We start from the raw sequence: 11637 nt of genomic DNA, 5'->3' as shown, positions 1-11637 counted from the left end.
CTGGAAGGCATGTTGTGGGCTGTGCTGGAAACGATACAGAACGAGACAGATGTTACCCAGATGAACAAGGAAAAGAAGAAGCTATACGATGTTTTTGCCGTAGATCCAAAGCGCGTAGGACACTACTGGCTCGGACAAAATTCCCAGCGTCTTGCCGCCGACGAAGCTACTTCCTCACCCGCCAAAGACATTCAAAACGAAGCGGAGGGCCAGCCCACAATCAGTCGCTCCAAAGCCGAAAAGAAAGCTAAAATCTCTCTCCTACGCTCCTGGCTCACTGAATCCCCTGCCTCGACCTCATCTACAATCACTAAATCAACGCCCCCAATTTCCTTTGTAATCAGCAATCCCGCACAGCCCACCTACCGCGCTCTGTGCTTCCCCCGTCGCAAGAAGCAGAATAGCGAGTCCAAGGACGCAGAGAGTGTACTCGATGATATCCCCGGATCCGAAATGAAGAAGCTGGACGATGTCACTGATTGCTTTCTCCAGGCCGCGGCATGGGTGAGCTGGGAGTCGAATCGCGTGCAGCTATGCGATATTTGGAGGAGAAACGTGAGACGGAATGGCGGTTGGATGGAGGACAATGAATTGGATTTGAGCGAATTGAATAATGATCGGCTGCTGGAGATGTGGGAGGAGGTTGAAGGGTGATGCGTCATCACTATTTCTTCTTCTTTTGCTGTTTACCCTATTAGTAACAGGGCTGCATAAAGGGAGTTAGCTGCGACTTTTCTTTCTCTTCTTTTGAAGGCGAAAAAGATGATATTAAGTATACAAAACTGTCGTTAAATACCAAGGTTTCCATACTCCATGTCAAGCACTTGTACCACCACAACCCAAGATGACCCCGCTTTCTGTTCCCCCCACAACGATGACGTGTCGAGCCCTTGCACCTAGCCCCGCCCTTCTTCAACCATGGTACCAAGACTTCACATTCAGTTGACATCCCCTTTCGCCCAAAAAAACATTTTTCAGTACATGACATTAGTAATTTTGAAAAAATCCAGATGTTCATAAAACTTGTTCAACAAGTCTCGGTGGCGCAATGGTAGCGCGTTGGACTTCTATCTCTAAGCTATGTAAAAATTTGCTTTATCCGGTTATCCAAAGGCTGCGGGTTCGAGCCCCGCCCGAGATGCTTTTTTTGCTTTTTGCACTGTTCATCTGTATCGTCTTTGCAGAGATAGTATCGTGGTGGTGCTAGTAGCAGGGTGGACAGCAGATTTTTTTTAACGTAGAGATAGAGAGAGGAGACTAGAAAAGGGCGTATAGGACTGAATTGAACAATATTCATTTGCTTGTATTGGATATAAATATGTGCGTGTATATGTATATATGTTTATAATGACTGGGAACCAAAATACTCCAAGTTCCTTGTAGGAATACCAAAAGGCTGTATATACTCATGTACTTTCAAACTCCAAACACACCCCCACCCACCCCTTCTCAGATCTCTCTCTTTCTTGGTTTCTTCCCCTGTTCAACCCTCACAAATCAGATCAAACTCCGGGAAATCGGGATCAGGCCCAATATTCGTACTTGCAACCGCAGATTTGAAATCCTTGACTTTGGCACTCTTTTGCGCATCGAGGCATTTATCTTTGTATCCATTGTATTAGTAAAAAAGAATCATTTTCTGAGAAGAAAAAAAAAAGACAGACAAATGGGGGAGGAGGAAGGGAAATAGAGGAAAGTAGAAAGAAAGAAAGGAAGGGGAAAAAAAAACTAACTCTTCTGCTCATCACAATCATTAACCTTCAACCCGCCCTCTTTCCCTCCTCCACCTCCATTCCGATTCGCCTCACGACTACACCCCTGAGCCTGCTCATCGCAACTTCTCTGCGCTGCAGTTTCGAAATCCGGGAAAGTGTTTCCCTCGACTTCAAAGGGGCGGTCGTCTTTACCGGAATTCGTAATCGGGGGTGCGGGCGTGTTGCCGAGTTTGCCGTCGAAAGTTTGGAGATTGGAGAGTTGGCGCAGGAAGAGGGTGTGGCGGGGTAGGAGGGATATGTCGGCTGTGGAGTTGAGGAGGGGGGGTTGGGGCGAGGCGTGGGAGAGGGCGGGGAGGGCGAGGTGGAGGAGGGTTAGGAGGGTTGAGGGGAGGAGGAGCATGGTTGTTGTTGTTGTTGTTGTTGTTGTTGTTGTTGTTGTTGTTGTTGTTGTTGTTGTCGTTGTCGTTGTCGTAGTCGGGTGAATTGTATTAAAATCGCGAAGAGTGTTTCGGTTTTTGATCGTGGTGTTCGGTTTGGGAATATACAGATATCGATAATCGAGATTCGGGTCCAGACAAAAAGTATTATGATTTATCGACCGTGTAGTGACGTCCCCTCTCTCTCTCTCTCTCTCTCTCTCTCTCTCCGGTATAATATTTCCAGCCTGTTATGGGTATCGTGAAGTTCTTTCAAAGGATCGTTCCCGGTATAGTATCCAGCCCGAGTTCGAGTTCAAACTGCCCAGCAGTTCTCTTTTCAGTCGCACGCAAAGGGGAAAAAACCGGACAGGTCAAACGAAGGCAAGAAAGGAAAACAACGAAACAGAAAAAACCTGAAAAATGGGCAACAAGACTCAGTCTGTATTTCCAAAACAGGTTCGAATCCACCTCTTTCTCATCCACAAAAAAAAAGTGATACCTACGACGTAGCGCCGACTAAGCGCGGTGCGCGTGGGGCGGGATACTCATACTTATTTACTAGCTGTTTGCTAGGTTGTTGCAAAAAGGGCGAGGAGGGGAAAGTGGCTGCGCGATGACAGCCATGTTCCGTGTCGTTGCAATGCGAGCAGGGGAAACGGCGTGTCGCCGATGCACGCTGCGACGGTGCTGAAACGCCATCACACGACCATTTGGTGTGACACGACCAGGAACACGCAGAGGATTTTATGTGGAGATTAGGCTATAGGGGGGAAAGGGAAAACAAAAAAAAAACACGCATTAACATGTCGACGTAATCCAGCACGGGACAGGGAAGCCATGGTCAAGGTATATGTAATTACATTCGCTATTGTGGGGGTATGATGATAATGAATAGTCGCATAGAACTCGCACGCTCCATTACAAACTTTTCTCGAAACAAGCATAGAATGCAACTGCAGACAATGCAAACAGAAGGAATTGAGTAGACAAAAGAGTTTTGCAACGTCTTTTGGTGTGATGTTTGTTTGTTAGTATATACTACCCATTGGTGATGACTGCACACTAAGCTCGAGTAGCCCGTCCGTCTTCTTAATGACATTCTACACTATCAACTCCAAGGCGGTGGTAACCCTGTCCGAAAAAATGAAAAAAATAAGGAAAAAGGAAAAAGGCTGCGTAGTCAGGGATGATCGTGGCTGGCTGCATAACATCGAAGGAATAAAAGTTATTAAAACCGCCATGGTATTGTATGTACAAGCCAGTATTGGCTCAGCACTCGAGATGGCATCCGGTTCAGATAAACCCCGCAAATAGTCGTTGGTATCGTGATGGGCTGTGGTGGTAGGTCCATGTGTTGTTTGTCTAGACTGCACTTGGCTTAGAAGTTGGCCGCTGCGTTGGGCCGTCCTCCGGGGCTAGAGTACTGGTCCATGTTGGATCCGTAGGGAGTGGACCCTGGGCTGTTCTGCGGCTTGTCACCAAGAGCTGCGCCCGTACCGGCCATGAGGTCATCGTCGTCTGCCTGGACACGTGCTTGGCGCTTCTTCATGCGCCAGAAAACAAGAGCAATGCCACCGAGGAGCAGAGCACCTCCGACACCTCCAACGACGCCACCAATGATCTTCTTGTCAGAGTCGCTAATGCCTCCGTCACTGCTTTGGTTGTTGCCCTGCTGTTCTGTGGGTGCTTCGGTAAAGGTGACTTGTCCGGTGGTGGCGACGGAGGTGCTGGTACCAGTCGAGGTCTGCGTGATTTGCTGGTCGCCGCTCATTGTGACAATAGTGGTGGTGAACTCGCGCAGGGTGGTAGAGAGGAGATCCGAGGTCCTGGTGATGGGTGCGGTCCTGATGGTGGATGGCGGGGAAGTGACGGCCGGTCCGTTTGCAGTTGTGCGTCCTGTCGACGTAGGGCCATTGTTATTGTTGTTGCCGCCATTGCCCCTGGTGGTAGTTGGTGTGGGTGTGTTTGCGGGGACGTCGTTTGAGGGTTGTTGCGATGGAGGCGGGTTGTTGTTGTTATTGTTGTCGTCGCTGGATGGCGGTGGCTGTGGTGATGGGGATGGGGATGCGACTGGCGGCGGTGTTGAGACTGGCGGCTGCGAAGGCTGTGATGCTGGAGGAGGTGACGAGACAGGGGGAGCTGGCGACGAGGCAGCGCCGGTGCCCTCAGCTTCTTGTCGCTTGCCGTGGCGCAGGTAGTGGTTGACGCCGTCAATGTGCAGGTCCTCGAGGGTAAAAGCCGAGGAAACAGTGGCGAGAGCGAGAACCGCGCCTGAAAACCACGTCTTTGGTAGCATGTTTGGCGGTTTCGCAGATCAGGGTAACGGGAGCGAGCGGATGGGGTGTCGAGACGGCGTGCTTTAATGGGCGAGGGTGACGCGTCTAACAGAGGGCGTTTGAGATTTGTAAGTATTAAAAAAAGGGAGCCACGGACGGATCAAGGACGACTATGTACGCGAGTAGAGTGAGCTTGGAGGGCGGTGTAAGTGGATACGGGCCAGGGCTGAGCGAGCGAGGGCCGGGAGGGCAATAAGGAGATGAACGAGCGTGTGGAGGGGATGACGGGTAACGGATAGGCGTTGGGGTGGTTGTAGTGCAGCAGGTGCAGCAGGTGAGTGGTGGGAGGGTGGGTGATTAAGCACTACTGGGTGCCGGGGTTGGGGGGTCGGGGCAAGTCCAAGTCCAAGGCAAGTGGGCAGCAAAGTGGAGAGAGGGTGGGCAGCCAATTTTAGCTTCAGCCGCGCCAGACCCTGCCTTGGCCTGCCTTGGCCTGCCTCTGCCGCAACCACAGCGCCTCACTATGAAAATTTGCTGGGGACCCAGCCCAGCCTGCATCTCGTACCTGTGAGACGCAGGAGATAAGCAGAAAAAAAATTCGTGCCAAAAAAGACGTGTAACGTGTAGTGCTGCTCTGCTACTACTATAAAGACAAAAAGACAGCCTGCTACTGGACCGCAACACTCTGACTGCACCGTCCCCATCCCCCCCCAGCCTCTGTTACTCACCCAGTCACCGGTTCCGCATTTGCCCATTGGCCCGCCGGCGGAACCCGCCCTTGTATGTACAAGTGTGTCCGTCTGGTCGTGCGTCATCCTGCCTGGCTAGCATTCTGCACTCAAGCAAGCCCCCGGTCTGCCGTCGCGAAGATCCTTTACAGAGTAGTAGCAAAAAGTCGCGGCCGCCAATAACTCCAACCTCGTCCGTTGTTTCCGCTTTGTTCGTTTGTCGCTGCCCGCCCCGTAACAGAGTCTCCGCCGCCCACCCGACGACGATGCTCGCCGCCGCCATGTCACACAGCCTGTCGCTGACGCCTCACGAGGCCCTCTCGGGTGTCTTCGGCTCAATCTCGCTGGCCTCGTGGATCTTTCTCCTGGTACGTAACATGTTCTTCGCGGCGGTCGAGACCCTCCCTCACCCCCCCTCCCCTTTCACCAATGGTGACTTGGACGTTGTGTGATTGTTGCACGTCGCGTGGCCATGCTGCAGCTTGCCATGTGACTGCCGCAACTGCCTGCGTGCATATATCCACTGTGCTACTATGAATAGAAAAGCCGCCCACGCGACCCAATCCATGCATCCATGTATACTAACATGCTCGCCCACTAGGTCCCCCAGCTGCTCGAAAACTACAAGTCGGGCTCTGCAGATGGCATCTCGCTCGCCTTCCTCATCGTCTGGTTCATTGGCGATGTCACCAACCTCGCCGGTGCCCTCTGGGCCGGCCTCGTCCCCACCGTCATCGCCCTTGCCGTATACTTTTGCTTCGCCGACCTGGTCCTCATCAGCCAATGCCTCTACTACAACATGAAGAACTCGCGTCGCGAGCGCAAGTCGTCGACCCGCTCTACCGACAGCGTCCAGGCGCCTCTGCTCGGCCGCCGCGACAGCAGCAACATTGGCCTCCCAGGTAGTCACAGGCGCGACTCGGCCGCCAGTCGCAGACGCCGCGCCAGCTCCCTGCCCACCATCCCCGACGTCACGACCGCCTCGTCGAGCGAATGGCTCAAGAACGCCTTGAGCATCTTTGGGGTCTGTGCCGTTGGTGCTGCCGGCTGGGCAATTGCCTGGCAGATTGGCGTCTGGGTGCCCCAGCCCACACATGACGACGCAGGCAATGCCTCTGACAGTCCTCTCGGTGCCCAAATCCTCGGCTACGCCAGCGCAATCTGCTACCTTGGTGCCCGTATCCCCCAGATCATCAAGAACCAGCGTGAAAAGTCGTGCGAGGGTCTGTCGCTGCTCTTCTTCATGTTGAGCTTGCTAGGCAATGCTACCTATGGTGCAGGAGTACGTTCCCCACCCCCCTTGACTCACCTCTCTACACACATTTGTAACTAACCAACTTCTTCAAACAGATCATCTTCCACTCGCAGGAAAAACAATACATCCTCACCAACCTCCCCTGGCTCATCGGCTCCCTCGGCACAATGGTCGAAGACGTAACCATCTTCATCCAATTCCGCGTCTTTGGAACCGGCGAATCCACCTCTGTCCTCGACGCCTAGACCACCTCTCCAGATTTACCACCAGTCATCTCTCTCTCTCTCTCTCGTTTCCATTTTCCATCATTTGCTCCCTTGCATTTTAAACGAAAAAGTTGCTCATACATTTCCCATGCTTTCAGTAGCAAACAATGGTTGTTTTGTGTCTGTTGCAAGATACCCGATTGAGAATGAACACTGCAAAAGAAATCTTTGAAGAAAAAAGAAGCCATCTAGGGCGCTTGGGTGTTTTTGCGGATCTAAAAGAGAAGAGGGAAACAAAAGTTTTTTTTGTTATTGTTGTATAATAGTGTAGTAGAGGAGAAAAAGGAGTTTGGATAGAGACTTCACCTTTCATGGTCAAAAAAAATATTCGAAATCATTCTTTTTCACAAGCATCATCGTCATCAGATTCAAAAGAGCCATTGCGTACCCTCACTCAATCGTTGTATATTGGTATATATTTCGCCCTCAGTCCAAACAGTCCATCAGTCCCCCTTAACCCAAGAAAGAAAGAAAGAACAAGAAGACTGAAACCCCCCGATACCAAACCTACCCTTCTATGACGTACACACCTTATCTTAACTTTTCTACTGCGCATTGTCATACTTTTGCTCATGCACGCCAATGGCACTACACAACGTTAGTTAAACTTTCCAAACACAGACAAAAGGCACACTATCTTACCGTCCAGAAGGATCCGTCTGGTTACTCCACGTAGGCGTCCAGCGCATCACCGTATCAGCACAGTAGCTGGGGAAGTGCTCGTCAAACATGCAGCGGTACCAGTACGCCTCCTTGCTATCCGGGATATCGCTACCCCACTCGGGCTTGGGGTTCTTCATCATCTCATCGGTAACGTGGAGCTCGGCGTTATCCTTGAGCGCGTCGATCCAGCCATAGCCGACACCGTCGGAAAACTGCTCTTTTTGACGCCACAGAATCTTATCGGGAAGGTATGGCGCCGTGTCCGGCTCGTCGGTTGTGTCGAAAGCTTTGCGAAGAATGTACTTTTCGATTCGGCCCGCTTTGCGGTCAATCATCTTGTCTGCGGGGTCAATGTTCATGGCTGTGTTGAGGAAGTCCTTGTCCAGGAAGGGCACGCGGGCTTCGACGCCCCAAGCAGATGTCGACTTGTTGGCGCGCAGGCAGTCGGCCAGATGGAGGTTCTTGACTCGGCGGACGCATTCCTGGTGGAACGCCGCCTTGTCGGGTGCGTTGTGGAAGTATAGGTAGCCGCCAAAGATCTCGTCACTGCCTTCTCCTGAAAGCACCATCTTGACGCCCATGGCCTTGATCTTTCGGCTCAGCAGGAACATAGGGGTTGAGGCTCGGATCGTCGTCACGTCAAATGTCTCCAGGTGGTAGATGACATCGGTAAGCGCGTTGAGACCATCCTCAATGGTAAAAGTAAAGGTGTGGTGTTTTGTTCCCAGGAAGTTGGCCACCTCTTGTGCTGCAATGGCATCGGGAGCGTTGGGCAGACCAATCGAAAACGAGTTGAGTTGTCCCAGGAGGAGATCTGTCTGAAGCTCGTTGGAGTCATCGATTCCCACAAGCTGACTCTGCTCATCGCTCGCCTTTGCACCAGACGTCACTGCCTTCTGCCTTATCGCCTCATTCAACCGCAGAGTCTCGCGCTGTGCTATCGATGCCACAAGACTCGAGTCAAGACCACCAGACAGGAGCACACCGAATGGCACCTCTGCCATCATGCGTTTCCGCACTGCTCGCTCAAACGATTGTCTCAGCTCCTTGTAGTCTACTGGTGTGGTAGGAATGTTCTCAGGCTCAACAAGCCACTTGGGATCATGGTAGCGCGTGAGCGAGTCCGTCTTAGAGTCGTAGACGTGACCAGGAGGGAAGGAGATGATGTTGTCGCATACGGGGTGGAGGCACTTGAGCTCAGAAGCGAAGTATACCGCGCCCGGTGTTGTGCTCGACCTGCCCATGTAAAAGGTAGTGACACCAATGGGGTCGCGTGCTGCAATTACACGGTCTTGAGTCTTGTCGTGAAGCACCCAGGAGAACATGCCGTCCAGCTTTCGAGGCGCATCGATGTCATGCTCGAGGTACTGGCATATATATCAGTGTTGCTGCCCTTATTCGTGGTGTCTCCAACCCTACCAGCGGAATGATGACCTCGCAATCCGAGTGTGTCTTGAAGTTGTACGGCTTCTTGAGGGACTTGCGGAGGATGCGGTGGTTGTAAATCTCGCCATTGACGGCTAGGGAGACGGTTTCATCATCGTTGACGAGTGGTTGGGCGCCAGTGTCTACTCGTGTAAGCCTCGACTACAATTGTTTCTTTGACCGTGTGATTGCGTACCAACACCGACAATACTCAAACGCTCGTGTACCAAGACTGCCAGCTGTCAGAATTGCCCAATTACCAAATCATTCCGTAATTCTTACTAGTGTCGTTCGCTACCCAGTTGCCACCTGCAAAATTTCAGTTATTGTGTTCTTCGGCGCATACAGAAGACGTGGTCACTGACTCCAATCGGGTCCCCGATGTCGGACACTGCGCGCAACCAGTCAATTCAACACTCTCAATTCCAATCAGATGCAAACTTACGCCTTGCCCATTTTCAGGGCCGTCGGCTTGAACTTTTGGACATCTGGGTGTCTTTGTAGAAAAAGTTAGTAACGTCTCCATAGCACAAGTGAAGTAGAGGGTGGGTGCAGAGCGGATCTGGCATACCTATAGCAGGCGAAAATACCACACATGGTTGCAAATATGAGGAAGGAAAGAGAATGTGGGAGTCAGAAGGAAGAAAAGGACGGCTTTATCGCAGTCGAAAAGCTATTGTCAAACCACTGGAGTCATATTAGCCCTCCGGCGGACGGAGCCCCACCATGGCCGCCGCCAACCCGCGCTCACTACACGTCTGCTCGCAGCATGGCGGTGTCCACTATCTATCACAGGCATGCAAGGATACAGCCGTCTGGCGATACCGCGGCAAACCGGTGGAGTGTGATATTGCTCGGTCTAGGATGGGCCTTGCATGACGTTCCTACGCCACCCCACACTGGAGAATCGTCCCTCGTCTATTGGCTCGTGCCCCCATGAGTCGAACAATTGTCCAGAAAAAGTACTACTGCTACGTATGAGATGACCACATGTATCTTCTTCATTCGCCTGTCTTCCCACCATCTCGTATGAAAACTGGCTTCACAACATGCAAGTGCCAAAAGTGTGTATAAACATTAAGGTGTCAAACAATTTTGGCGCGCTACAACTCCAGATAGTCTACTTGTTGATACACGAATGCCTTCCGCGCAGATATGCTCATGAGCCCCTAGCAGATGCCACTCTGTATGCGTAGCCAACAAGAAGCCTAGGTCCAAGCAAAAATAGCCCCCGAGAACACAAAGCAATGAACTGTCCTCTCATCCAGCGCCATCCAATACCACCGCTGCCCTACTGCTTCTTGCCTCCTGTAGAAAGTTAACGCGCAATCCCACGCCTTGCCCACCAAACACAAAATCCCTTGCCGACTGCTCTATTGCTGCCCGAAAGGTGTTTAGAAAAGGAAATAAGCCAAGAGGAAGCTGATAAGACAAAGAAGCGCGGTAATCTGAACGGGGACACCTCCAGCGGGGGCCTGTCGTACTTCGGTAGCAGTTGAGACTTGTGACTTCGAGTCTTGTGCGGAACCTGTCTTGCGCTGGCGGAGACCGGTCGCTTCGCTAACCTGCTGTGTCAATCGTGCAATCTGCGCCTTGGCCTCGGCAAGTTGTGCCTCTAGGTCACCGGAAGAAGGAATAGCGTTCGAGACACTCGCAGCAGCCGAGTTGAGGGCACCCTGAGCACTACCACCCGTCGCAGGGTTATATGTCTCGTTCCTGATCTCTCCCAAGTTCTTGCTGCCAGCCGGGCGATCTTGTGGGACGGAAACCGGTCCAGATGCGTCAGATACACCACCACGCTGAGGGGTGAAGGCTTCCTGAGACGGCGATGGGGATGGAACCAAAGAGTCGCGGCTAGCAGAGTTGTTGGTCTTTGCGGGTGTTACACTCAGGCCACCTTCGTCAGGGGCGAGGAACAGGACCCTGATCTTCTTCTCCTGGATGGAAGACTTGGATGTCTGTTCAATGTGTGACCACTATAGCAAGCAATTAGCCCTGCTCTGCCCTTTTACCCAAAAATAAATATGCGTACCAAAGATCCAACGTTGGCAAACTCTTTATCGGCGGTGATGAGGACCGACTGTACGAGGAACTTGTCGCGGCACTTCGCATCTGGCGGTGGGTCTTCCTTCATAGCCTGGAGGAGAACTAAGCGCATTTGTTAGCTGCTGCAAGGTGTCCGCAAGGTGCGCGCGCTTGAGATATGCATACTCTGAACTTCAACCTCCTTTCCAGGCTCAATACGTCCGCTGTTTGGCCTGACGCAATATCTGTAGTTCCCTCGTCAGTTGTTGTGGGGCAAAGAAGGGGTCGCAGGCGCCGTACTGCTTGGGAGCCGTGGTTTTGACCTTGCACGTGTTAGCTGCGCGTTCGGTATGAAGCTACAAAATAGCAGGAGACAAGCAAAGCGGCTCACCTTGAAGGCAACAGGGTCAGAATGCGGGTTCTTCAAGCGGAGAGTCTGCGACACTTCATGCTGAAAGGGTCCTGGTGGGCTTAGTATTGCTGCATGCGTTCAATGCCACTGATAGAGCTTACGCTTGAAACCAAGCTCTACGGGATCGAGCTCGACAGACATGGCGGTGCGTATGCGAGTGGTGAGAGTGCGGTGGGTGGTTGCGTGGTGTTGGTAATCAGGCACGGGTGCTCAGTTACAGCGTCCGTTCGCGGTCAACCTCGGGAATGATAGGCGGGTCGTGTGCTCGTGTAATTGTGGGTTTAATTAATCAACAGACAAACGCGCTGGCACTGAATGTCTGTATCAGGTGTCGTTGGTGGTTGCGGGTGGCAGAGTGAGGTCAGGAAGAAGGAGACGATGACGTTGCTTCAGGGCTGCCGTGGAGGCAGTCGCGCCAGTGACGCTTTTGGCTCAGGAAGCGCTTTAGTGGCC

General features: G+C 52.2%; 6 protein-coding genes across 6 annotated transcripts; 1 reads left to right on the top strand and 5 right to left on the bottom strand.

The window, feature by feature from the left end:
- Nucleotides 1-1483: 1483 nt before the first annotated feature.
- COCVIDRAFT_18101 (hypothetical protein) lies at nucleotides 1484-2115 on the bottom strand (the record flags this gene model as incomplete). The annotated part of the gene is made up of 2 exons (XM_014698628.1): nucleotides 1484-1602; nucleotides 1734-2115. The coding sequence occupies 2 exons, from the start codon at nucleotides 2113-2115 to the stop codon at nucleotides 1484-1486; spliced, it is 501 nt and encodes a 166-aa protein (XP_014554114.1).
- Nucleotides 2116-3512: 1397 nt separating this feature from the next.
- Nucleotides 3513-4430, bottom strand: COCVIDRAFT_18100 (hypothetical protein; the record flags this gene model as incomplete). Its single annotated transcript, XM_014698627.1, has 1 exon — nucleotides 3513-4430. One exon carries the CDS (start codon nucleotides 4428-4430, stop codon nucleotides 3513-3515), a length of 918 nt encoding a protein of 305 aa, XP_014554113.1.
- A 337-nt stretch (nucleotides 4431-4767) lies between these two features.
- On the bottom strand, nucleotides 4768-4968 carry COCVIDRAFT_105749 (hypothetical protein; the record flags this gene model as incomplete). Its single annotated transcript, XM_014698667.1, has 1 exon — nucleotides 4768-4968. One exon carries the CDS (start codon nucleotides 4966-4968, stop codon nucleotides 4768-4770), a length of 201 nt encoding a protein of 66 aa, XP_014554153.1.
- A 451-nt stretch (nucleotides 4969-5419) lies between these two features.
- COCVIDRAFT_18099 (hypothetical protein) lies at nucleotides 5420-6638 on the top strand (the record flags this gene model as incomplete). The annotated part of the gene is made up of 3 exons (XM_014698626.1): nucleotides 5420-5506; nucleotides 5740-6420; nucleotides 6489-6638. The coding sequence occupies 3 exons, from the start codon at nucleotides 5420-5422 to the stop codon at nucleotides 6636-6638; spliced, it is 918 nt and encodes a 305-aa protein (XP_014554112.1).
- Nucleotides 6639-7204: 566 nt separating this feature from the next.
- Nucleotides 7205-9344, bottom strand: COCVIDRAFT_18098 (hypothetical protein; the record flags this gene model as incomplete). Its single annotated transcript, XM_014698625.1, has 8 exons — nucleotides 7205-7247; nucleotides 7302-8689; nucleotides 8742-8890; nucleotides 8944-8979; nucleotides 9030-9056; nucleotides 9113-9138; nucleotides 9193-9243; nucleotides 9319-9344. 8 exons carry the CDS (start codon nucleotides 9342-9344, stop codon nucleotides 7205-7207), a joined length of 1746 nt encoding a protein of 581 aa, XP_014554111.1.
- Nucleotides 9345-10141: 797 nt separating this feature from the next.
- On the bottom strand, nucleotides 10142-11325 carry COCVIDRAFT_105744 (hypothetical protein; the record flags this gene model as incomplete). Its single annotated transcript, XM_014698666.1, has 6 exons — nucleotides 10142-10723; nucleotides 10780-10895; nucleotides 10959-11017; nucleotides 11073-11095; nucleotides 11164-11234; nucleotides 11286-11325. The coding sequence occupies 6 exons, from the start codon at nucleotides 11323-11325 to the stop codon at nucleotides 10142-10144; spliced, it is 891 nt and encodes a 296-aa protein (XP_014554152.1).
- Nucleotides 11326-11637: the final 312 nt, after the last annotated feature.

The sequence above is a fragment of the Bipolaris victoriae genome (assembly GCF_000527765.1).
Source record: "Bipolaris victoriae FI3 unplaced genomic scaffold scaffold_74, whole genome shotgun sequence".
In the NCBI taxonomy this organism is placed as follows: Eukaryota; Fungi; Ascomycota; class Dothideomycetes; order Pleosporales; family Pleosporaceae; genus Bipolaris; species Bipolaris victoriae.
Note: the sequence above shows the minus strand (reverse complement) of the source record. Positions and strands in the feature narration are given on the sequence as shown.